Genomic DNA, 24,579 nt, shown 5'->3' with positions numbered 1-24,579 from the left:
TTTTAGTTGTGCATACAGTTGCTGCTTGTTTAATGATGTCACGCCGCCTTCTGCGACAATGGACAGTATTGAGAACACCATTTACTTATAGGCAAACAACGTTGCAGCACAAAAATTATTCAAATAAGTGGATAGTAGGGAGTGTTTGGAAATATTCCCTAATTTTAGGATTCATGAGTAAGTTAAAATGTTTAATTTTAAAAAGGAATCTGAATCATCATCTAATTAATTGCTCAGGGTTTTTTGTGGGAGTAACTATTTAGGAGAAATATCAATTAGGGGAATACCAAGAAGAAAGGCGCCAATCTAAAATCAGAATTCAAAAGCCATGTTGCATCCATCGAAAAACTCTTCTCCTCTATGTTGGTTTTTGAGGTGTCACACAAGTCCAGTTGAACTTTATTGGACATCATGTATAAAGCTGTTTAATTAAACTAGCAAACATGATATTATGGATCAACAAGGGGGATTAACTTAAACATTTGTAACACAAGTGGACGCTATTATGTGTCTGTGTCAACAGAGGAGACGCAGTCCCTGGCACGCAGCATTTGAACGAGGCAGAAATTTATAATTAAGCTTAAATTCTTCGAAAACATTGATAAATTGTTGACCAAATATGTTAAAAGTGTGACCTTTTTGCCGAAATTGGTTAACTGTCCGGATAAGTAATCCTAATAATCCTACATCGTCACAATGAATTCTTAATCACATACGGCGTAAGGCGTAGGCTCAAAAAAATAATGTATTCAAAAATTGGATAACAACACAAAAGATGGTGTAACTTGCATCGTTTAGTGGGTGTGAAATTTCGAAAAAATGGCCTTTAATTAAGATACGTTGACAACGGAAGAAACACAACCTAATGGCTATGCTCGCTATAAAATCATTATGGCTGACGGTTCACAGACCTGCAAACCACATAAGCTCCGTTGTGCGCGTGTAATAACGCGATAATTAATTACGTTGAACTTAGGAAAAAGCGTACATAGAAATAATTAAAAGAGTAACCATGAACGTATAACACGATACTTGTTTTTGCATCATAAATGAACTTAAGTTCTGCTTAAATAATATCACACGTGTATGAGTCACTACACTCCGCGTACGGCTATCATATTTGTCGCGTATATCGTTTCGATAGTGATAATTACTAAATTCAAATATCTTATCGAACAATCTGCTCTCAAAAGTATAAATATTTAAAAACAATAAATGTTTGCACAGTAATTAAAGGGCGGCAGTGTCATCGTGAAAACAATAACTCCAGCACGCAAAACTCGTGGAGTCATCATTTTGCACGCAGTCGCAAAGACCATGATCGATCCAGTAGATTTGGATAAAAGCCAAAAGCGGTCTCCAGCGCAGTATGCCATCGGCGAATTGCCATTTTGTGATAATGAGTGATACAGACCAGTCTCGTGACGGTGGTAAGGTCCCAGGCTGATCTGGTCTTGCCTCGCGGTTGAGTGCCATCTTTCCGCCGCCCTAACGAGCCATAGCTGGCGGGCACAGCGGATTCTTCACGCTTACGCCGTCCAGCACCACGTCGCAGCGATGAGAACCAATTGGAAACCGAGCCTCGGCGCTCCTGCTCGGCCGTCCCCGGCCCGGCCTTGATGAACATTTCACAGGTGCCGGTGCACAGTGCACATCACACACCGCCGATAGTCAGTACACTAATATTAGTAAAGCTAGGAGCCACACGTTACCTAAAAGCCCACAACACTTATTAAAAAAAAGAAAGATAATGAAGCAAAACAAGTAGAAGAATGCATGACTGCCGCCGTCGGTTGCTCCGCGTCGTTGAAATGATTGCCAAAATTGAGAGTGAATGTAACAACAAAGGAACTTTTAACCAATGCGAAGTGCACAGAAAGCTGCGTCGATGACGAACCTGTTCATAGCCGTCGTCGTAGGTGCGTGCGGCGCGGGCGCACCGCATCAGCAGTGGCCACCACAGCGCGCCGCACAGCAGCCGGACATGAAAACACATCGCGCGTCATACACTTCCCGCTAAGGTGCGCACTCGACTGAAGATAGTTGCGGGCGCCACCGCTGTTTTGGCACGGTGACAATAACAACGTAGATACGGCGGTTATCTTTCTGCGCGTGTGACAAGACTCGATCCGAACCTAGACAATCGGTAAAGTAAATAACAAAGATTTGACACATTTTTTATTGAATGAGATTTCGGATAAAAATACTTTATCCATAAACCAGATCACATTGTAATTTGGTCATAGGGATAAGATACGGATACCCATTGACGTGATGCCAATCTTATCGGTTATAGGTTGTTTTCCAACAAACTATCCGGTTAGCGTCATGTTTTGCTGATACAATTTATCGAAAGCTGCGCTATCAGAGCTGACCACTCTGCGGAAGCAGGGGAGGAAACATGATAACGCGATGAATCGCGAACACTGTCCGGCCATGGGAAAGTGGACACAACCGCAACTCAGGAATGAGTCAGACAGAAACTTAGTATACAACTGTAGTTTATTACATTAATGTTACAATTATTCATCACATCCGCCAGAAAATTTTGAAAAATGACCAATTTTTCTAACTAATGATGAAAATTGTGAAAATAATTGGGTAAGTAATGTGAACTTCAGATTGTTAGAATTTTGGCAATTACTGACACAAACGAAAAACAATAGAGTTTGGAATTATGATAATGAACGTTACAAAAATAAGATATAATTGACTCCTTATCGTAATAGATAATAAAATACAAAAAATCAGTGATCACTCATCACAGAAGCACCAAATGAATCATACAACAAATAGCTAATTAAACGACGTCAGTAATAATGACCTAACCGGTAAATGAGCGTAATACAATTGTACGAAATTGCTTTGATTTATCAAATCCAAAATATGTTTTCCTGTTTCACATTGGTTTGAAACGTGTTTGTTTCAACAAACAATGATTCAGGATTGTTTTTAATTTTTGGTTTGTTTTAAAGTACACACCCTGTATTTTTTTAATACAAGTAGGTAGGTATATATGTAGAGAGTGTGATAAAATATTTTGGTTCAAAATTCATAAGTATAAATAATTGTAACAGCCCAATAATAAATACAGAAAAAGAAGAATAGTTTGAAATATTACACAGAGGGACGAAACAGTCTATTGCATAAAACCAAGGCAGAGACAAATTCCACATGGGGAGACGAATTTCATTGTGAAGAGCACAGACATCGTTCAGTGGCTCAATCTCAAATAATAATACAACAACAAATAAATCCCGCGAGCGGGCCCGACGGCGTAGTCATAGCAATTTCCACTTATCCTTATCACTTGAAAACTTACTGCAGATAACACTACGCGTAACACGTGATAGTATCTGACTTTTGGTTAGCACTTCACTAGTATGTGCAAACTGTAGTTTCACGGCACTATGAATTTTTGGTTACTGGAATATTGTTAACCGGCGCGAGAGGCGGCAACACGACGTGACCGCGCCGCGTCTCCACAGTCACTGAGCGGCGTACAACCGGGCTGTAGTAAGCTATGCATTGACGACCTACGTCAGACTGGTCCGCGGGTATTGAATGAACCCCGGCTCTGCGGATTTTAGGATTGCTTAGCTAAACATTCGAATTGAAGTTAGGGGAGGCACGTTAATAATAATGACGTATTTATTCTGCTAATGTATTAATGGGGGATGCTGCACGCGTCCCCTATAAAATATCATAGGATAAATTAACAAAAACAAAATACAATTACATCATAAAACAAACACATAATAAACATATTAATGGTAGTTAATTGATTTGCTTCTAAAATTATGATATTATTTTAGTTGGGCTGTTGTTGACCACCTTGTATATCTCTTAGGAATAGTTATTCACTCATTCCCTGGTATAGGTAGCTATAGTGTTTACATACAAGATTTACTAACTCAAGCTCCACACATTTTATAGGCTACTGGCAAAGTCATAGGTCCAGATTGAGAACGTCAACAGAGGTCACAGACTCAATACCAAACATGTTTCATTGGTCTGAATGTTTTCTAGGTGCAGTGTTTGTAAATATTTTCATAAAACCAAGTACTAAGACAAGAATAAAATAGAAAAGCTTTGCGAATAAATAAGAACTAGATGCCATCAAGAAAATGTTCAAGAATATTTATCTATTTAAAAACATTATGTACACTGTAGAAGCTTCTAAAATAGTAGTCCTAGTCTAGTCTACTAGTACTGTCACTGTCATTCACTTTTGGCTGGAACCACTAGGAATTTAGCAGGATTCCCTACCTCATAATGGCAACATGAGACAGTACTAATTAATAAGACTGAAGTTATGGGTGTCATTGTACGCCTATGACATAGGTATAGTCTATCAAGGCTTGTTTCAAAGCAGTTTTAAATCTGGCACAAATCGGTACATACTCTAAAACTTTCACCTCCTTAATAATAAAAGTTATAAGAGAAACCTACATTAAAGTGGCATTGAGTATGGAAATGGTGTTTTAAACAACTGTTCAACCCACATGTAACTTTTTATTAGTAAAGAGGTTAGTGTACAACTGATAACTTCATGTCATTCGCCTATATTACACTTGTGATGCATTTATGCATAAGGCTTACATTACTTTGTGTATTTCTTAAATATTTGTGGTGTACGAGTGATGAACGTACCACCTTGCCATAATGATATTAACAAAATATTACAATCAATTCAATGATAGATATAGAGATTGTAATGGAATACTGGATTTAACAAATCTTATCTACTCATATCTACAAGTAACTGTATCACAGTGACAATGTTAGAGCCAATAGAGTCACTGCCAGAAATAGAGACAAAACATAGGAAATAGAGACAATTACTTTAGTAGCTGAGCTAATTTTACTACTAAAGTTACAGAAGTACTTACTGCTTAAAGTAGGTATTTGCTAATGGTACTAGTGACATCTAACAAAATAATTGACTGGTAAATATCTCTAAACCTAATAGCTACTTACAATCTTTCAAACAAGGGCTTGGGAAAGTTATCATGCATCAAAGTTGGAGATTAAGTTAGTTCTACATTATGTTATTCATTTACAGATTAACCAATCTTCTGATATCATAATGTTGTCACAGGATCTGAACACTGGAGTAGAGATTGTCATGAGTAATAGCTAGGTACATTCAAGCCAACGATTCTTTCCAACTCACCTGTATCTCTAACAGCAACTCTGTCTTCCTTCGACGTATATCTATCAAAGTCTTCTGCTGCTCAGGTGTCAGCTCTGAAATTAATTTAAAATAGTGTTTCTAAAGATACACAGCAATAACCCAAGCCATTGAGGTCACGTTATAATTGGAAAAACAACTTGTTCTACGTCTACTCTTTCTAAGTCTGTTGTGACTCATACCTGTATGAGTAAAAGGATCACCATGATTACTTGCAGCATTGTTTCCACCAAGGGACAAATTTTCGAATTCACTGATCATTTCTAAAATAGTAGGAGAAAGAAACAATAAACAAAGTTTACATCGTTATTGCTGGCTGGCGGCCATATTTATTTACTACGAAAATTGACTGACTGACTGACTGATTGAAGAAACCAAAGATTTTATAATTTTATCAATCATTCACTTTTCTGTTGATTGTTGGTTATTCGGTGCAGTGAACATTATTAAAATTTTGCGCTTTATTTAACTGGAAATAAAATAAGTGAAACCACTTTATCTTCGAAAAATAATGATTTATACGGATTTTTTTTAATATGGCAACATTAGTAAAAGAGCTGTTGTCAGTTTGTCAATTGGCCTGCCCTCTAATCCATATCTGTGGGCCTGCCAACATTAAACGCTTTCCTTTATTTTAGGGAAATTATTTTCATCATTTGAAAGAAAGAAAAAATATTTATTTGATACCAAAAATAAAACAATACAAATCAACATAAAGAATTGTTGTACAAAGGCCAATTTTACAATGGTTACTGAGCAGAGGCTCAGTATGAGGCCATTGTAACGTTTCGAGAGCACTTAGCATTTTTTTTAATGTATGTACCTTCCTTAAGGCCTGCTGCTCAGCCCAGGGATTGTAGATTCTACTACCTAGTAGGTAGTACCTACTATCGTGAAGGGCCATTCATTTATTTACGTAAGACGATTTTAGGAAGGAGAGCGGTCACCCTTGTCTTATATTTTCTTACAAGGAGTTGGAAGGGAGTCTTGCTCTTGATAGTTCTTAAGCAAGATCACAAAAATGCACAAAGTTAAAATCATACTTTGAAAAAAAAGCAGGCAACCACGCCACGCAAGTGGCAAGTTTCGCTCCCGACGAATAGGAAAACAATTTCCATTTCTCCCGCTCCACCAGCACTGAGCTTCCCGGGAATTCCCCGCTTGTGTACTAGTCGTCAAACGTGTTACTTTTTCCTCTATGTAAATAAATATCCTTGGACATTTTACACTACGCTTGCGCTTCTAGTCCCAAACTAAGCAAAGCTTGTACTATGGATTTAATAAAGCAGCCCCGAGACGATCAATGTGGGCTATCGTTTTAGCGCTCACCAGTTAACGCCACTGTAGAGTAAGGTCCTGTCACTTGCAAGTAGCGAAGACAGTGGCACCAACTGGTGAGCGCGAAAGTGGTAGGAGGACTATCGTATTTGCACTCATCAAGATGGCGCCACTGTAGAGTAAGGTCCTGTCAATCGCCAGGGGTGCCAACTGTTAAGTATAAAAACGATAGCCCTCATTGCGACCAATTGACGGAAACGATTGGCAATTGCTCAGCGAAACGATCAATATTAGCTTCAATGGCTTCAATTAAAATTATCATCAATTTGCTTCAATCACGTAAATTCAATTGACAATCGCTTCAATGCCTTTTGTAAACGATCAATGTTAATAATAATTGACAACAACGTAGAATTGACAATCGCGATTTATCGTCTCGGGGCCACTTTACGTAATAAATATTAAAAAAAAAAGGGGGGGGGGAGCGGGTCGTCCTATTCTTATTTTTATTTGGGGGTCAAAATGACTGGTGGATGGATGGAGTAATAGCAAGAGTAAATCCTGGTCTCCAGCGCGTGTTTTTCCCTACACAATGAACAAAAACATCTCAACGTTCAACATAATAAATACTCCCCTACATCGGTGTATGCAAACATACAACGATTTAAAAGATAGCGACATCGACATCTTTCATGATTGCGTGCACTCATTTAAGAAGAAATGTTTAGATAAGTGGAATGTAATTTAACTATTAATCTAATTTAAACATAATATTTTAGTATTGTACTTTCGGTCGTCAAGTTTTTATTTTGTATGTAAACTGTATTTACCTATAAAGACACATCTTTTGGTCTTGTCATCATTGCATGCATTACTTGTATGTAAAGTTGTGTTGTTGGTAGATCTTTGTCAATAAATAAATAAATAATAAAATACTATAAGTTGTTTTTGTTGTGTAGGCCCTACGCTGTAGGGCAAACACGCACTGGAGACCCCGTTTTAGGGTAAATATAATTTCAAGCTGGCGACATTTTCAATAGTGATGTGACGTATTATTATTTGAAACACAAATGGGAAAAATTGAATACTCAACATTACTCAACAATATTATTACTTTATAAAAGTGGCACTTTGTGATCGAATCAAAAATTGAATCTGTTGCAACTCCTTAGAAAAAAAGGCCATCGGTATCAATACATCGATATCAAACATAATTATTGTTATTTATTCATTTTTATAATAATACATAATTATATTTGTTACTTATCGATGACGTTGATTGATTAGGTTAGGTTGGACGTTAGTTGCCAAGTTTTTAGGACTATTACACTCACTAAATCTGATGATAATACGCAATATCTCATTTAATCATTATGATAATCTAATTGAAATTTCAATTTAAAGGCACATCACTTTTGACAATAGAAATTTAATGTTGCCATTAACAAATTTAGTTTAGCTATTTTATTTTTGTAGTGGCCAGTATTTTTCTTTTCTGTCTTTTGCCAAATCGCGAGTCGGCCGAGTCGAGTCGAGTTTTGAGAGAAGAGAACTCGCCCCCCTCAACCAACACCATTCATCATCTGTCCTTCGTATCAAAATAAAACCGGGTCTTCTCAAAATTCCATAAAACCCTGTGATCAAACCACTTGTTTGTATCATGCTTTTCATTTAAATAGTTTAATTAAAGGAGGATCGTGTGTTTGCAAGCCGGTGTAATAATTTCAAGCGAAATAATGAATGACAATGGATGCATACACTTGAATAACTTTAAGGCTGCCAAGGGGACAAATCCATATAAAATTGTGCATGCATTTTTTGTGTCTTGTACGTCTTTGGAAGCCAGGCGTTACAAGGTAAGTGTAGAAATTAAGGGTGGTATAAAATCCTAAACATCGGTCATATTATTTGACGTTTTACAAGACGCTAAAATGTATTTAGTTTGATAAATTGGAATACATTGTTATAATGTTATGTAGCGGTACATATTACGGCCTTTTTGCGTTACATTTTCTCATCTATTTGTGCCGAACATGGTTAATCAGCTGATTTTGTGATCTTTGACCTCGGAACAGCTGTTTGTGGAATCGTATCGTTTTTGTCGCATTGTTGTGTTGCGTGATTCATTGACCAGTATTTTAACGACAAATTACATTAATAGACAAACAGATTACTGAGTATGTATCTTAAATTGTCAGGTATGTATTTATACAATGATGACAAAGGATGTAAATTATTATAAAGAGTAAACATGTAATTTGTTTAACCTGAAGTTTAGCATAGAATGCCAAGGCATTAGGTTCGCCATAAATATCAATTTATATGCCATTAATCTTCTTTGGAGTTAGGCACAGTCAACAGCACATCAGACATACATTTACCAATTACCAATAGCCTATTAGATTTAGATCATCATAAGATATCACACACTAGCTTGATGTGATGTTACATGAGCTTTCAATTTCCACAGGCAACATCATGCCTTTGTTTTGCCTGTGGCAAGCCGGGGCCCCGGATGCACTCGTGCCTTCACTGCATTTACTTTGCATGCTATGCGGGTCACATTCAAGAACATTCAAAATCCAAGAAGCACTTTCTATACATTGATCTGAGCTACGGAAATGTTTTCTGTACACAATGTCAAGATTACATCTATGACCGGGAGTTAACTGAGATTGGGATGAATCATCGACTTAAAGAAGCCAAGTAAGTGTATACTTTTACTTTTGTTATTTATTTTTACATATTTAGTATTCATTCTTATTGAGGTGCTTGAACTCTACAATGTAGTTAATTTCTATGACGTAGTTACTGAATAGTTATTGAATATATTGTGTGCTAAGTTTCTACGGACCATGGATAGTATTTTACTGGCCAAATATCAGAAATAGAATCGTTCGTTTCAGCCAAATGACGTCCACTGCTCTGCAAAGGGTTTCCATAACGACCGGTCCTGTGCTGCCTGCTTCCAGGTACTTTTGAAATGGAATATTTAGTTACATTTTTTAAATTAAATCTGAATGACTTGCACTCCAGTATTTTTTTAAAATCTGGGTAGATAAGTATCAAGTCACTTAAAAATACACAATTACACCAATGTTAATGTAGGCACAAAAGACAAGTTTATGAAAATATTCACACACATTACTATTTAAACATTTCTAGCAGATAAAGCAAAGTCCAATATGATATTATTCATAATAGAATTGTGTAGTTTAACACTAAACTTTATCTTAGGTCTTTGGGCATAAGTGTGCCATTCATGCCTTGGCTGCCCAACACCAGCGAGGCTCTAGCGCTGCGGCGACTTCGGAAGCGCCGCCTCATCAGCCCACACACAACCATAGGGCTCCGGGGGCTACAAAACTTGGGCTCCACCTGCTTCATGAACTGCATTGTGCAGGTATTTATAGATTTAATTTTCTTTTATGTACAGTACAGCACATCAAATGAAAAACTTGTGTTACTACAAAATAACACCTCTATTACAACAGCATCAGGCCTGGTTTCCACCAAGACGGACCGTGGCGGAGAATTTTTCTATAGAATTTGACAGCGGAAGGGGCGCAACGCGGCGCGGAACAGAGCTGTGCGGAGTGGAGAGTAGATGTGGTAATAATGAAATCTGATTGGTTATTCATAACACCAGCCTTGGTGGAAACCAGTCCTAAGATACCACTGTGTTTGGCTTTATGTGCCATTGTCTGTACTGTTAAGATGTTTGATGAACTCTTCAGGGTTATTAAAATATCAAGACCAGGGGGTTCTGCTCAATATTACGTCTTAAAAAATTTTCTAACTTGGGGTTTTCAACTTAAGACGGTTCCTAATTGGAATTTTATTACGACGCCATTTTTTCCGTGATCTCCACAATGCCGTGGCTGACTCTTTCCTTACTTATGTTGTTAAATACGAATTTGGCGGGATATTTATAATTTATTTATGTGATAGGTAGGCAATTAGGCATTAATATGTCTAGCAGTTGATTTGTAGGATTGCTGACATAGCTACAACTGGTTTATTCGTCCAAGGCTACAACCCTTGTTGTGCAAGAAATCTTTCTCTATTTCATTTTCCAAATCCAAAGCTATTTTATTACTAAGTTAGATGGAGTAATTTACGACATTGTTACGTACAAATAATCTTCCTAATGATCATAGTAAGCTTTCAAAGTGCGCGCAGTTATAATAGTGTGGTATATCGTCTATCTACTCCAGTTTCGATAACAATAGCATTAATAATTAAATTCCTGCTTCCACATTCCTCAATCTGGCCGCATCGATTCTGCAATCGAGCTCACTTTATTACGCGTTGAATTCAATTACTTTGCGTCAATCAAAACGTGTTTAAAGTCCATTCGGACCATTAAACTGTATCTCTCTGGAAAACTTTGAACGGAAATTGCTGGAATATTCTGCAAATCTAAACCGTTGAATACAAGTAATTAATAAATTCTTGTATTCAATCTCAGCAATGATTAATGGAAATGTCCTCTGAATTAGAGGCAATGTCGTTTAAGTAAATAAATCTTCTTCGGCTTCGGTTTCTCAGAAGTTGCGCAATAACTAGCTATCGATTAGAAAACCTTCAGCTCAGAGGTAATATAAATGTCAGAGGTAATAATATTCCAGGTGCCTAATGTTTTCTTGGGCAACAGATATAAGAAATATTACGCTTAAACCCGAATGATAATAAAAATATAAAAATCTGCTTGGTCATATCAGTAACCAAATCACTAATAGCATTGAATTTTATCCTTTTTAAAAGTAACTTTCGTATTATTATTTCTGAATTACACGACACCCTCATCCCTACTCTTTTCCTTTCTTCAAGAACCTTAATTCCTCATCGGCACTATTACTACCACTAAGTTACTAAAAGAGAGAACTAACAGCCTGCTCAATAAAAATAGCGACGAACCTCGAGCCCGGGCTAGTTTTCAATTCTCGTGGCATTCGCGTCTCGTTCACTGCAAGCACACGTGTATTTGCATGAATAACATTGATTTTTGCGATTCCGTTTTGGAGGACAAATAGCAGGCTACATATTCTACACGTATTTTGCACGTTTTATGCTGTACGTGGGTCATGAATAATGATATGAGCAACTTAGTTGTGGGCTGAGAACTTGTGACTCTGAATGTAACTCTTGGAGATAGGGATGACATTTTTCTTCTTGTGACACCCGACCGAGTTGATATCTAAAAAGAGGACAATAATAATTTTGATCGTTTCCCATTTAAATCGGCAGCGGATTTTAATTTGAAAGACTTTAACTCCACCCGAAAATCCAACCTTGCGAGAATAACAGTTTCTCCCGGTCTGTTTTTTCGCTCGCATTTTCCCTTTGAGCTAGAAAAATCTTAGGGACCCAAATGAATAAAGTCTCAGTGTAACTAATGAGCACTCATGATAAAAAATCTACCTATGTGTATAATTAATGTAATCCCCTGCGCTCTCTCCAGGTTCAGACTCTCACCGGGCGCCCACACTATCTTTCAGACCACCTACGTCATTATTATTGCAGTGACGTCATTCATTTGTGCTTTCAGCTCCCACGCCCTTTTGAACTCTTTCAGTTTTGATCTTGAGAACTTAATGAGCTATTAAAGACGTTCGGTTATTATAGGCAATAAGGGTTTTTAGAAGGTAAGATGGTTTAAATAATAATAGGTTACCATGACAGTTAATTCTCATTAGCCTTTATAATGGTTATCTTTTTTTATATTCTTATTGAGAAGATTTAGATGGATTAAGGCGAGCACGCTCCTTAATGCTTGTTTTCAGGCTACTTAAGAAGCTTTCTTTCCATTTAAAAGTTGATCTTTATCGATTTTTCAAATATATTTATAAATGTTGAGATTATGAAACTAAAGCTTTCATTTTTGTAGAGTTAAAAGAGTAAGTAAATATCATTAAGATTTTTAGTATTTGCTTAACAGATCATTAAATCAAGTTGGCAAAGCCCTCGCGATTTGATGGTGACACAACATTACAAACGATAACTTATAAAAAAAGGATACCGACTCCAATTTAATGATGTTGTAAAAATGTATATTTATGCGGGCACGTGTAATTCTATAGAAACCAATTCCCAAAGCGCCCATAAAACTTCCTTCTCAGTCCCGGTAAAGCCTTTTTTGTACGAGTTCATGGAAATCGTAGAAAGTAAAAGTTTAATTAAATTATTTCTTTCAACGATTGCTAAATGGAAATTACTGTCTCGAATTTTATAAAACCGAGCAAATTATAAAACATCGCTGGCAAACTGCGCAGCACAATCTGTATGAAATTATCTCTCTGGGTTATTCAGATAGGTAAGTAGGTGCTTGTTGGCGGTACCTACTTTTCCATTAAATTTGCCACAGAAACGTGAAGAAACCCAACAAATAAAACTTTCCTTGGCTAGCCGTAGTTATGACAAAGTACGCAGCATTTGTCAAACTTCACATTGTAGTCGATAACGGGGTCGCAAACAATCTTCAAGTTAAAAATAGCGAGTTAATAATGCTCATTAAAAATGTAAGGAGTCAGAGCGATCATACAACGCAGGTTCTCAGGTATTGAACTTTTGAGCGCAGTCTAGGTTTATCGTTATTCTTTGTTCAAAAAGATGGCTGACGGTACACAAATCATCGATTTTGAAATGTCTGGGCTGAAGCCTTGAAGGGCAACAAATGATAAGCTCCATTTATTTTCTATTTCAGCAAACATTTAACGAATACAAACTAAGGAGGACCAACTTTTGTAATTCCAACCGAAATTAACTGAAATTTAATACTCAATTATTTCTCTTCAGTTTTATAGAAGTTCTAAAGAATCTGTACTTAAATACTTCTTAATTTAGAACTTCTATAAAACTGAAGACAAATAATTATTATGTTTTATCAAATACGTATTTTAAAACTAATTGATTGATGTGATTTATGATCTTTATTAAAAAGAAAGCTTAAACTGAGAGCTCAATAAATTTTATCTTGTTTGCTTTAAAGCTTCATCGTTGTGTGAATTTTATTGCGACGTAAAATTAAACGCCCACATGGGCAGCTCTACAACGAAATGCAATAATGAAATGCCTGGAAATTTTATTATCTAGACTCCAAAGGTTATGTTACAAAGCTTTAGATTTCCCAGAAAGGACGTTGGATGTTTGCTTTCCACTCGCAATGTACGTGGTACTGCTTCGTATTTATTAAATCCCGCTCCCTAGGTAAATTCAGTTTTCCCTGTAACTTTGAATCTATTTGCAGCGTCAGTTATTGATTTTCCTGGTCGAATGAAATCAAAGACCGTTGTGCCTGCATATACATAGTCGACAGCACATCAAAACTATTGGTTTTGTGCAATATCGTCGCTATTACAACGATACAAGATGTCATAATGTTTAACTTGGCGCACTGTCCGTACAAACTACGGACGGAATATTGCGCCGTATTTACAGTGTATGTATTCCATGACATTCGTAGCGTTCCCGATAATTGAATTAATTAAGCTCCCAAAATGTTTTCAGCCTCGCTTTGCGAATCGTATAGTGCACAATGCACATATATGCATTTGTTAGTTACGTAAATCCTCTTATGGAAAAGCTTCTGTAATTAAATTAACATGAAGCTTTTGTTTTATCCTGTAGCATGGTGTAAACAGGTAATTTTGTTCGTAATTGTCTGCCAGATAAATATTCAGAGTAATAAACAACTGTATTATTCACGTTTTCAATCATCAACATTAAAGCCAAAGAAATGTTCCTCCACTGAAGTTTTGATTGTTACAGGTTCTCTATTATGTTTCGTTAGAAATTGCGCTTTTAGATTACCTATCGACAAATTACTAAGCTTAGTTACAGTTATGTTCAGCTAGCTAGTAGTAGCTAGTTGGATAGTCAATGAAACGTTTCATTTATTGTTTGATGTCTTCATAGAAGTTAATATTTTAACTGAATTCAATTAAAATTATTGTATTGTAGCTATTGCGAAGTAAATCACTACAGTGGAAATGTACAGACACCTAGTCTAATGTCCTTTGAAGGGGCTTTCAAAGGACATTGTCAGAAACCGCCTAAAAAACCGCCCAAAAACATTAACCCATCATAATTATTTTCTATTTTTTTTAATACATTAAGCACCCTTTCATTCTAATGGACACTTAAGCATTGAAAAATTAAATAAATAAGTCTTTTAACGTTTATTCTATAATACTATTACAACTTCCGGACGTTTTGGTGCGTGGCATGGTCTAAAACCTATCAAGTTCCATAATTTTTGCCGATAAAATCTGTACGAGGCATTACCGTACTTTATTGCTGGGAGTCCATGTATAGTGATGTTCCTGCGGCCATCATAGACAATAAAATATCGATTTTGAAAATAAAATAAATCGATTAAACTGCTTTGAAGACTAGATTTGCGTTAAAAGCTAAAAATATGTGGGCATATTATAAAAGTGGAATGCCGAGTTGTATTTCTAAAACTTGTTCTATTATTTTATACTATTTGGCTGCGACTCGGCGTGACGACAATACAAAACATTTTTCGCGAATCGGTGTTCATACATTCACACAATACATTAGACGCCATGTTGTCATAAACGACATATTATAAAATCGCTGTGATTTAATATTCTTAATCATTAATTTTATGGCAAGTGTCCATCAGGAATCATTGTTCTTACACACAGAATCGTATTATTTCGCTTTCGGGTAGTAATATGTCAAAATTGTTGGTTCTTAGGCGAACAATGTATGGAGAACGAACATTGTCCTTTAATAATACGCGGCACAACATATGAGTACCTACGACGTACTATTATGTATAGTCTGTCTGCGATATGTGTAATGTCTGTGGAAAGTTTTGAACCTTGGAATAGGTAGAATGTGTATCAAATTATCGCTTTTTTTCATAACCTTGCGCAGTAAATCCCAGATTACACCTACCGAGTATTCAAATTGATTGCGACGTAGAAATTGAACAAGTTAGTAAAATAAAAATCTGATGTCGCGAGTCACCTTTAAAATTTTCCATCCAATCCATACGACTTGTTAGATGTAATAGCAGAGCTGTTACGTATTACTATGCAATTTAAGTTGTCTTTCTGCCTTCTACATTCACGCTTCGTAGCATATTGGACGCGACATATTGCACTCAATCAGCTCCGCCCCGCTCGCCATATGCGTAAATTGACAACGCATTCTGCTCCGATGGGCTGACTTCGTAATATAGGGTACTTAACCCATGTATTATCTTTCTTTGTTGAGCACAAATATGTTTCCATACCATATTTTTTGCTTAAAATCAGCACTTCTCATGCTCAATCATTGCGATATCAATCCACACAGAATTTTTCGTGAATCGTGATTGCTCAGTGATAAAGCCGATAAGCTATAAAAAGATGCAATGACCCCAGTCTAATGTCCCATGGAACGCAATAAGCTATATTTTTTAAATCTACATTTACACGTGTATTCTGCGAAATTACTTTGTGACCTCGTTTATAAATAACTTTAGGGGAAGGACTTACTTTACTGGTATAACCAGACATAACCACTATTATTATTGTAGCAGCTATTGTACCTATCGTATTGCACATTCGCAGTTCGCAGATGTAGAATCTTTATGTTTGATTAAATTAGGCTTACAGTTAAACAATTAAAGAAAGAGTCTAAAGATTTCTTTCGATCTATAGCGAACTAGTCTAGGTCATCATCATTCAGTTTAAGATTGCTTTAAATCATGATCTCCTGCTTTCTTAATCCAGCTATCTTCTTGAGGTCGTCGATCCATCGAGAAGGAATGATTCGAATAGGACGATCCTTCACTCCGTTTGACGAGACGTGATCTCCATTCCAGAATCCTTTCTCTAACCAACTCTACCCATCGTCGGTTCTGCGATAAATATGGCCAGCCCACCGTCACATAAGTTTGCTACATTTTTGTTGGAACTATATCCATTTACTTTGGTCTTTTTCTGAATGACCTAGTTCCGGATTTTATCCCATTAAGCGCACCAAGGTGATCGGGTTCAATCCTGTAAATGAGAGTAAATATTTATTTATACCGTACGATTTTTCAATAATGCCTATCTTTTATAGACTCATTATTCATGCTCAGCATATTATGTTGTTTGATTATCTATTTTATTAACTTTGTAGGTTGTATAATTACTTACCCACTGAACCAATGTAATATTGCCGTTTTTATTGCAGACACTAATTCACACTCCACTGCTCCGGGACTACTTCCTCGGCGAGAAACACAAGTGCAAGGCGCAGAGCAGCGTCAAATGCCTCGTGTGCGAGGTCTCTAAGCTGTTTCAGGTGAGCTCTCATGATTTTGTATAGGGATAGTGAAATATTTGGTATTACAAGACTATAGGTTGCAACCATGACAGGACTATTTATCGTCTCTCTCTTTTTCCTTGCCTTTTATTTTGTGTATTTCGCTGTCTCGCTGAGTTATGTCAGTAGAATATGAAATAACATTACAAATAACATTATAGAGCTCACTGCAATTATAATTATCACCCTTTGTACCTATGTTTTATGAATAAATATATTTGAATTTGAATTTGAATTTGAAAGGAACTATGCAGCATTCTTGTATCCAGATGACACTTGTACACATATCCACAAGCATAGCCCAACGAACTCCTGGAATGTGTATACCACAAACTACGAAGCGTTTGCAATTTGCATGCATGTAAACCAGTGTTTTTCAAACGTTGTTCTCATTGCCCCATAATTTTGTCACTGCCCTTTCGTGAACCACTCAATACTTTTGTGTTTCGGGTTTTATGACAGTTCAACTATCTCCCAGAACTTTGTTTTTATTGACGGTCAAGCTGTATAGATCGTTTCATCCACGAAGACGCGCCCCACTAATTTTGGCTGAGGGATACGCGGGGTGCGGGGAATTTGGACCGAGCAATCGATAATTTAGCGTGTACCGATAACACTCAAACATTAGCGGAAGAATGGTGGGGCGCGCCTTCGTGGATGAAACGATCTATAGATCCTGTTTCCTGGATAAACAGGAGTTGCAGTGATGGGAATGAGAGATGGGAGCAATCACGTATAGCAAGTCGTGACCCACCTAATGGATAACACTTGTGTCCTGTTCCCAGGAGTTCTACTCCGGCGCCAAGACGCCGCTGACGTTGCACCGGCTGCTGCACCTGATCTGGACGCACGCGCGCCACCTGGCGGGCTACGAGCAGCAGGACGCGCACGAGTTTTTCATCGCCACGCTCGACGTTTTGCACCGGTCAGTAATATTGACTTCCATTTGACAGCGTGACGTCATGAGTCCACTCGGGCATCACGCGCCACCTGGTGGGCTACGAACAGCAGGACGCGCACGAGTTCTTCATCGCCACGCTCGACGTGCTGCACCGGTCAGTAATATTGACTTCAACTTAGCAGAGTGACGTCATGAGCTCCACCTGGCGGGCTACGAACAGCAGGACGCGCACGAGTTCTTCATCGCCACGCTGGACGTGCTGCACCGGTCAGTAATATTGACTTCCACTTAGCAGGGTGACGTCATAAGTTATATTTGGGCGCCAAGACGCCGCTGACGCTTTCACTTGCAGCATGACGTCATCAGAGGTCCACTACGAACAGCAGAACGCGCACGAGTTCTTCATCGCCACGCTCGATGTGCTGCACCGGTTCGTACCCAACGCTTCCACTTGCAGCGTGACGTCATGAGTTCTACTCCGGCGCCAAGACGCCGCTGTCGCTTCCATTGGCAGCGTGACGTCATGAGCTCCACCTGGTAGGCTACGAGCAGCAGGATGCGCACGAGTTCTTTATAGCCACCCTCGATGTGCTGCACCGGTGCGTACCCAACGCTTCACTTGCAGCGTGACGTCATGAGTTCTACTCCGGCGCCAAGACGCCGCTGACGTTGCACCGGCTGCTGCATCTGATCTGGACGCACGCGCGCCACCTGGCGGGCTACGAGCAGCAGGACGCGCACGAGTTTTTCATCGCCACGCTTGACGTGCTACACAGGTCAGTAATATTGACTTCCATTTGACAGCGTGGCGTCATGGGTTCTATTAGGGTGCCAAGACGCCGCTGACGCTTTCACTTGCAGCATGACGTCATCAGAGGTCCACTACGAGCAGCAGAACGCGCACGAGTTCTTCATCGCCACGCTCGACGTGCTGCACCGGTGCGTACCCAACGCTTCCACTTGCAGCGTGACGTCATGAGTTCTACTCTGGCGCCAAGACGCCGCTGACGCTGCACCGGCTGCTGCACCTGATCTGGACGCACGCGCGCCACCTGGCGGGCTATGAGCAGCAGGACGCGCACGAGTTTTTCATCGCCACGCTTGACGTGCTACACAGGTCAGTAATATTGACTTCCATTTGACAGCGTGACGTCATGGGTTCTATTAGGGTGCCAAGACACCGCTGACGCATCCACTTGCAGTGTGACGTCACGAGCTCCACTTGGCGGGCTACGAGCAGCAGGACGCTCACGAGTTCTTCATCGCCACGCTCGAGGTGCTGCACCGGTGCGTACCCAACGCTTCCACTTGCAGCGTGACGTCATGAGTTCTACTCTGGCGCCAAGACGCCGCTGTCGCTTCCATTGGCAGCGTGACGTCACGAGCTCCACGTGGCGGGCTACGAGCAGCAGGACGCGCACGAGTTCTTTATCGCCACGCTCGACGTGCTGCACCGGTCAGTAATATTGACTTCCATTTGACAGCGTGGCGTCATGGGTTCTATTAGGGTGCCAAGACACCGCTGACGCTTTCACTTGCAGCATGACGTCATCAGAGGTCCACTACGAGCAGCAGAACGCGCACGAGTTCTTCATCGCGACGCTCGATGTGCTGCACCGGTGCGTACCCAACGCTTCACTTGCAGCGTGACGTCATGAGTTCTACTCCGGCGCCAAGACGCCGCTGTCGCTTCCATTGGCAGCGTGACGTCATGAGCTCCACCTGCCGGGCTACGGGCTACGTGCTACACCGGTCAGTCTTTATTGATCTTACAGGGTTCTTAAGGTACCTGTAGTAATTTATCTGCCAAACTATTCGTTCATTTCAGCCGAAAGACGTCCACTGCTGGACAAAGGCCTTCCCCAAGGATTTCCACAAACACCAGTCCTACGCCGCTCGTAAACAGGCACCTCCCGCGACCTTCACCATATCGTCGGTCCACTTAGTGGAAGGCCTGCCCGCGCTACGTCCTCCGGCTCGTGATCGTCACTCAAGAACTTTCCTGCCCCAGCGGCCATCAGCTCCTGCCCCGCCCACTGCCACTTGATTTTAGCGATTCCGCGGATTATGCCAGTCACTTTGGTTCAAACTATTTATTATCAAGTGGGGAAAAGGCGCTTAATCTTCTTTACTGAGTTCCATCAGATTCCATCGTTCATTTTACGGAATCGATTTCAATTAGTGTTGCCGAACTATCGATAGTAAAACTATCGATAGTTTTCATTCGAAAAAGCCTTCTCCATCGATAGGCCTATCGATAGTATCGATACTGTCGATACTATCGATACTATCGATAGCACAAAACGAGGCAATACTATTGAATATGTGCAATACTATCGATAGTATTGTCGCTTTTGAATAAAAAGCTATCGATACTATCGATAGTATCGATACTATCGATTGTTCTAGACTATCGATAGTCTGTAAATTTGCAATAGTATTGGGTATGTTTAAATTCATTTTTACAATATTTCAAATGTTTCGCTTGACTTACCAACTAACATATAACTAAAAATAATGATCTCACTTGTATTTAAAACTACCTGCATCAGTTAAATACGGCAAATAAAATGTATTGCCAATTTTGGAAACATATAATTAAATGTTATGGTTAACTATATGAAATAATTCAAGTATTCCAATAACCCTATTGTTGTGCCTATTGACTATTATATCCAAATATTGTAAACGATACTATTGTAAATTGCCAAACTATCGATAGTCTAGAACAATCGATAGTATCGATAGTATTGATAGCTTTTTATTCAAAAGCGACAATAGTATCGATAGTATCGACAGTATCGATACTATCGATAGGCCAATCGATAGTCTTGCGATAGTTTGACTATCGAGAGACTATCGATAGTCTATCGATAGTCGACTATCGATCGGCAACACTAATTTCAATACAAGTTTATAGTATCTTCATATTTTTTTCTTTTAATTCCAGGCATTGCATGAACGGCGTAGAAGACACCGAGCGGCGTGAGAACGTGCGCTGCAACTGCATCATCGATCAGATATTCACGGGCGGGCTGCAGAGCGATGTCGTCTGCACGTCTTGCTCCGGAGTCTCCACCACCATCGACCCGTTCTGGGATATCAGCCTCGACGTGGCCGGCCCGGGGTCCCTTCAAGCCTGCTTAGAACGTTTCACTCGCGCTGAGCATCTCGGCTCTGCTGCCAAGATCAAGTGTTCAAACTGCCGCGCGTACCGCGAATCCACAAAACAACTGACGCTCGAAACACTGCCCATAGTAGCCAGTTTCCACCTAAAACGCTTCGAGCATTCGTCGCAAATCGACAGGAAGATATCCGCATTCGTTTCGTTCCCCGCCGAGTTGGATATGACCCCGTTCATGTCGACGCACCGTCGCGCGGTCGATGTGGGCGCGGCCGATAACAACAACGCGCCGGAAGGAATATTCGAGGACAACCGCTACTCTCTGTTCGCGGTGGTCAACCACCTGGGTTCTTTGGACGCGGGCCACTACACGGCCTATGTACGCCAGATGAAGGGCAGCTGGTTCAAGTGTGACGACCACATGATCACCCGCGCGTCTCTGCGCGAGGTTTTAGATAGTGAAGGGTGGGTATTATACCTTACTTTTTTTCTTTTTAACTCTTTACAGGACTTTTTCCATTATTATGACCACCATAATTTGAACCTTATTCACTTATCATAAACAGTGAAAATGTTGGATTGTCTATAAAGATAGTCTGTAAATATGCTAATGTCTTACACTTTTTATACAGAATTTTCCAATATGTATTATTTTTCACGTAATATCTTTTTATGAGTATTAAAATAAGCCAATGTCACAAGTTCTCCTCATATATTTGTGTTTTTCTGAAGAGTGAAGGTTTTGTAAAGATTTCTTTAGCTACAATTTTTATACTTACGTGTACTTAATCAATTATTGTTTAATTATTTTCAGGTACCTGCTCTTCTACCACAAGACTGTTCTGGAGTATGAGTGTGAAGTCTCATAGATTTTATGGGGACAGGCTAGTTCATACGAAAGTTATCTGCAAAAGATATTATAATATCTTTGAAACTGACGTTCGCATCACATTAGTCAGATTTGGGTTTGCTTTTAGTTAGGAATAAATACTTTCAGTGTGGTAAGTCATGTCCCCTACGTGATATTAGCGCTTAGATTCGAAAGAAGTCTACTGTCATCTTAAATTGTATCTTTATGGGGTATACTCACCGGGAGCATTCCCTTTACAATAATTCGATGTGCGAGCGTTTGTTAGGCACCTAAGAAATTGTGTAATTAACCAATAATTGCAAGGCACTAAACTTCTCAATATCTTCTACCTCATTTCAGCCCTGTAAAAGTTTCTTCATGGTTTCTATTGCTATACAACATTGCGTTCTGAATAGATCTTGTGTAGATTGTGTTTAACACCCCATTTCCTAGCCTGAACTGTATCTAAACTGTGGCTAAATTCACATTCATTAAACTGATTGGTCAACAAAATGATTCGCAGAACTTTGCAAAGCGAATGCTCCCAGTGAATATGCTCTTTTTGTGGAATCATTCACGAATTTGTTAGTCTTAAGCTTTAATGTAATCTTATCGTAAAATATATTATCCATAGCGATGGTTTACACAACAATTATATTGACGGTTTATTATGAATTGCAAAAATTTACACACGTTCTAGTTTTTTTTGACACTAAGGCTGGGTTGCACCATCTTACTTTAACTTTGACAAACATCAAAAAATTGTCAAACTCCATACAAAATACAGCGGTTATCGTTATTGACGGTCAAAGTAAGATGGTGCAACCCAGCCTGAGTGTTGCTTTTTTGAGCTACAGAGAGCAAAGAATTCTTACACTGTAAATTCATTAATTTATTTCATTGAAATACAGGGCAAGTATCTTAACCGTTGCAGCTAGCTACAAGAAAGAAATATTAATGACTTAAGATTCTGTCTGCAGTATACCAAGATTTTTCTAAAAAAAATAATCCTATAGTTGCAACGGTCAAAGTAAATGTGTTTATTACCCCATCTCAAAAATCCACCCTGTATTAATGTATAGAGTGGCTGCTTAAAGCTAAAACATACAAATGTTTTGCTTTATGATGATTTATTATACCAGTATGTAAAATCAAATTGTAATATAAATATTAAGTAATGCATATTATGATTATGAATTATGTAAAAAGGTCAAAATCGTCTCATTCCTATTTAAAAGAGATATTTTTTGTTTATTTCATTTTATTGTCTACAGAACAAAATATGTTTCAATCTACCTCGTTTTCTCGTTCGCATTTCACGAGGATCTTGTAAACTGTAAATAAGTGTAATCGAAACACCACACTATAATGTGGGATTAATTATTATTATTTACAAGAACCATTCATTTCGTAAAGATAACTCTAAATTATTTCTTCTTTAACTAAATAATAACTCTTGTTCATGTCAAGTACATAAATGCAACAGATTTACAATTTCCTATCACTATCCTTTTGTTACAGAGCGTCTTGTTTTTTGCTAGAGTGAAGCCAACTTAGCATAGTCCTTTTTTCTAACTTGATCCATCTATCTATTGTAGGATATCAATGCTAACATTTATTCTAAAATCTTAATATTGTAGATTATATTATAATGTAATATAATCTATCCCTGAAAAAGACAAGTAAATCAATCGATGTTGCATTTTTACTGGCGAGGGTAATACAAACGTTTTGCATAAAAATAGTCTAAAATTAACACTTCTTAAAAATACCTATTCAACTTCAATATACCATACTGAATTAACCATACTCCAGAGTTATCTTACCTCATGCATTTGACTTTACTGATGTAAACGTATTTAGTTATTTTCGCTGATGTATTTGGCATAGTGGGAATAAAGTAGTTGGTAATCTTTGACTGAACTGACATTAGCTTAATGTGATATTTAATATTTATGACTTGTATTAAACGTAGTTAGTTGTATGGTTTTACATTTCTCATGTAGTAGAATAATTTTTGTTTTAATGATATTGCTTGATGCAGCGACGCGGCGCAAATGGTTCAGATTGTGTTTTAATTGGAACAATGGGTTTTTATTTTACCATTATTTATTTAGCCTGTGAGGTTCATGTAAATCAACTTCATTTTTAACATTTGAATCCTTGGAATATTTTAAAATACTAGTCACAAATTTATAAACAATGTTTGGAACATATTTTAAGGATTGCAATTGAGACCATTTGTTTGTCCGTGCCAACAATTAAACAATTTGATTTGCATTTAATAATTTAGTGACGAAGATCCGAGCCTAATCAAGTTTCGTAAATATTATAATAAAAATAGTTAAAATGTGATAAAAACAAAAAACAATTTAAATATTACAAAATGATATCGCAATCCTTATTTTGTGTATTTATTTAATGACAAATTATGCTTATCTTCAAAATATAAAAATAATAAAATAATATTATTCAAGATAAATAAGTATACAAAAAAAAAATACAAAATACAAAAATATTACAAAACAGGATTTTTCGAATTATTCGTAGTTTAAAGTTGATGTTGTGTACAGTTTAATCATGGATTGTCGTTGCCCTATAACTCAACATTTAAAGATCTGGTTGTCTCAATGTAATATTGTAGGTACAGTGATATAATCCTCTTCAAGAGCTATCTTAGACTGGTAAGGTATCTACTGTTTGTTTTGTAAAGTATCATCTTTATCGTTTATAGTGCCTGATGATCTGAAATATACTTAATCAGTTACTGAATTCCAACTAGCCTTTACGTTAGCAGTAAAGTCCTGCTGAGATAAAGGTGTAAAATTTCAGATTATTTCAAGAGCCTAGGTCACTCTAAACATGGGGATGAAGCTCTACAAAACAGAAATCACTAGCAGTAA

The 24,579-nt window shown here is 38.2% G+C and overlaps 2 protein-coding genes across 8 annotated transcripts in view; one reads left to right on the top strand and one right to left on the bottom strand.

Annotated features, from left to right (window-relative positions):
- The window catches only part of step (cytohesin steppke), a 61,191-nt gene extending 55,651 nt beyond the window's left edge, over positions 1-5,540 (bottom strand). Inside the window, exons 1-2 of one of the 5 annotated variants that reach the window (XM_028313039.1) lie at positions 5,377-5,540; positions 5,177-5,250 (exon numbers count right to left, since the gene is read on the bottom strand). In XM_028313039.1, coding sequence (XP_028168840.1) covers positions 5,177-5,250; positions 5,377-5,455 — 153 coding nt within the window. In that variant the 5' untranslated portion in view covers positions 5,456-5,540. Of the gene's footprint in view, positions 1-1,414; positions 1,729-1,897; positions 2,136-3,322; positions 3,565-5,176; positions 5,251-5,376 lie in introns of those variants that run through there. The other 4 variants (XM_028313036.1, XM_028313038.1, XM_028313037.1 and 1 more) reach the window with 4 other exon arrangements.
- A 2,427-nt stretch (positions 5,541-7,967) lies between these two features.
- not (ubiquitin carboxyl-terminal hydrolase nonstop) lies at positions 7,968-24,046 on the top strand. 3 transcript variants are annotated; one of them, XM_028313028.1, is made up of 9 exons: positions 7,968-8,328; positions 8,943-9,178; positions 9,379-9,444; positions 9,710-9,875; positions 16,670-16,780; positions 17,587-17,682; positions 17,813-17,856; positions 20,653-21,291; positions 21,641-24,046. In XM_028313028.1, the coding sequence occupies exons 1-9, from the start codon at positions 8,209-8,211 to the stop codon at positions 21,693-21,695; spliced, it is 1,533 nt and encodes a 510-aa protein (XP_028168829.1). In that variant the 5' UTR covers positions 7,968-8,208; the 3' UTR covers positions 21,696-24,046. The 3 variants fall into 3 exon arrangements, with proteins under 3 accessions (XP_028168829.1, XP_028168828.1, XP_028168830.1); XM_028313027.1 differs by lacking the exon at positions 17,813-17,856 and having other exon boundaries at positions 17,587-17,726; XM_028313029.1 differs by lacking the exons at positions 9,379-9,444; positions 17,813-17,856 and having other exon boundaries at positions 7,969-8,328; positions 17,587-17,726.
- Positions 24,047-24,579: the final 533 nt, after the last annotated feature.

Source organism: Ostrinia furnacalis, unplaced genomic scaffold, assembly GCF_004193835.3.
Source record: "Ostrinia furnacalis isolate ACB-3 unplaced genomic scaffold, ASM419383v2 OfSCF4125, whole genome shotgun sequence".
NCBI classification, from domain to species: Eukaryota; Metazoa; Arthropoda; class Insecta; order Lepidoptera; family Crambidae; genus Ostrinia; species Ostrinia furnacalis.
The sequence above is the reverse complement of the archived record's forward strand: the minus strand, read 5'-3'. Positions and strand labels throughout refer to the sequence as shown.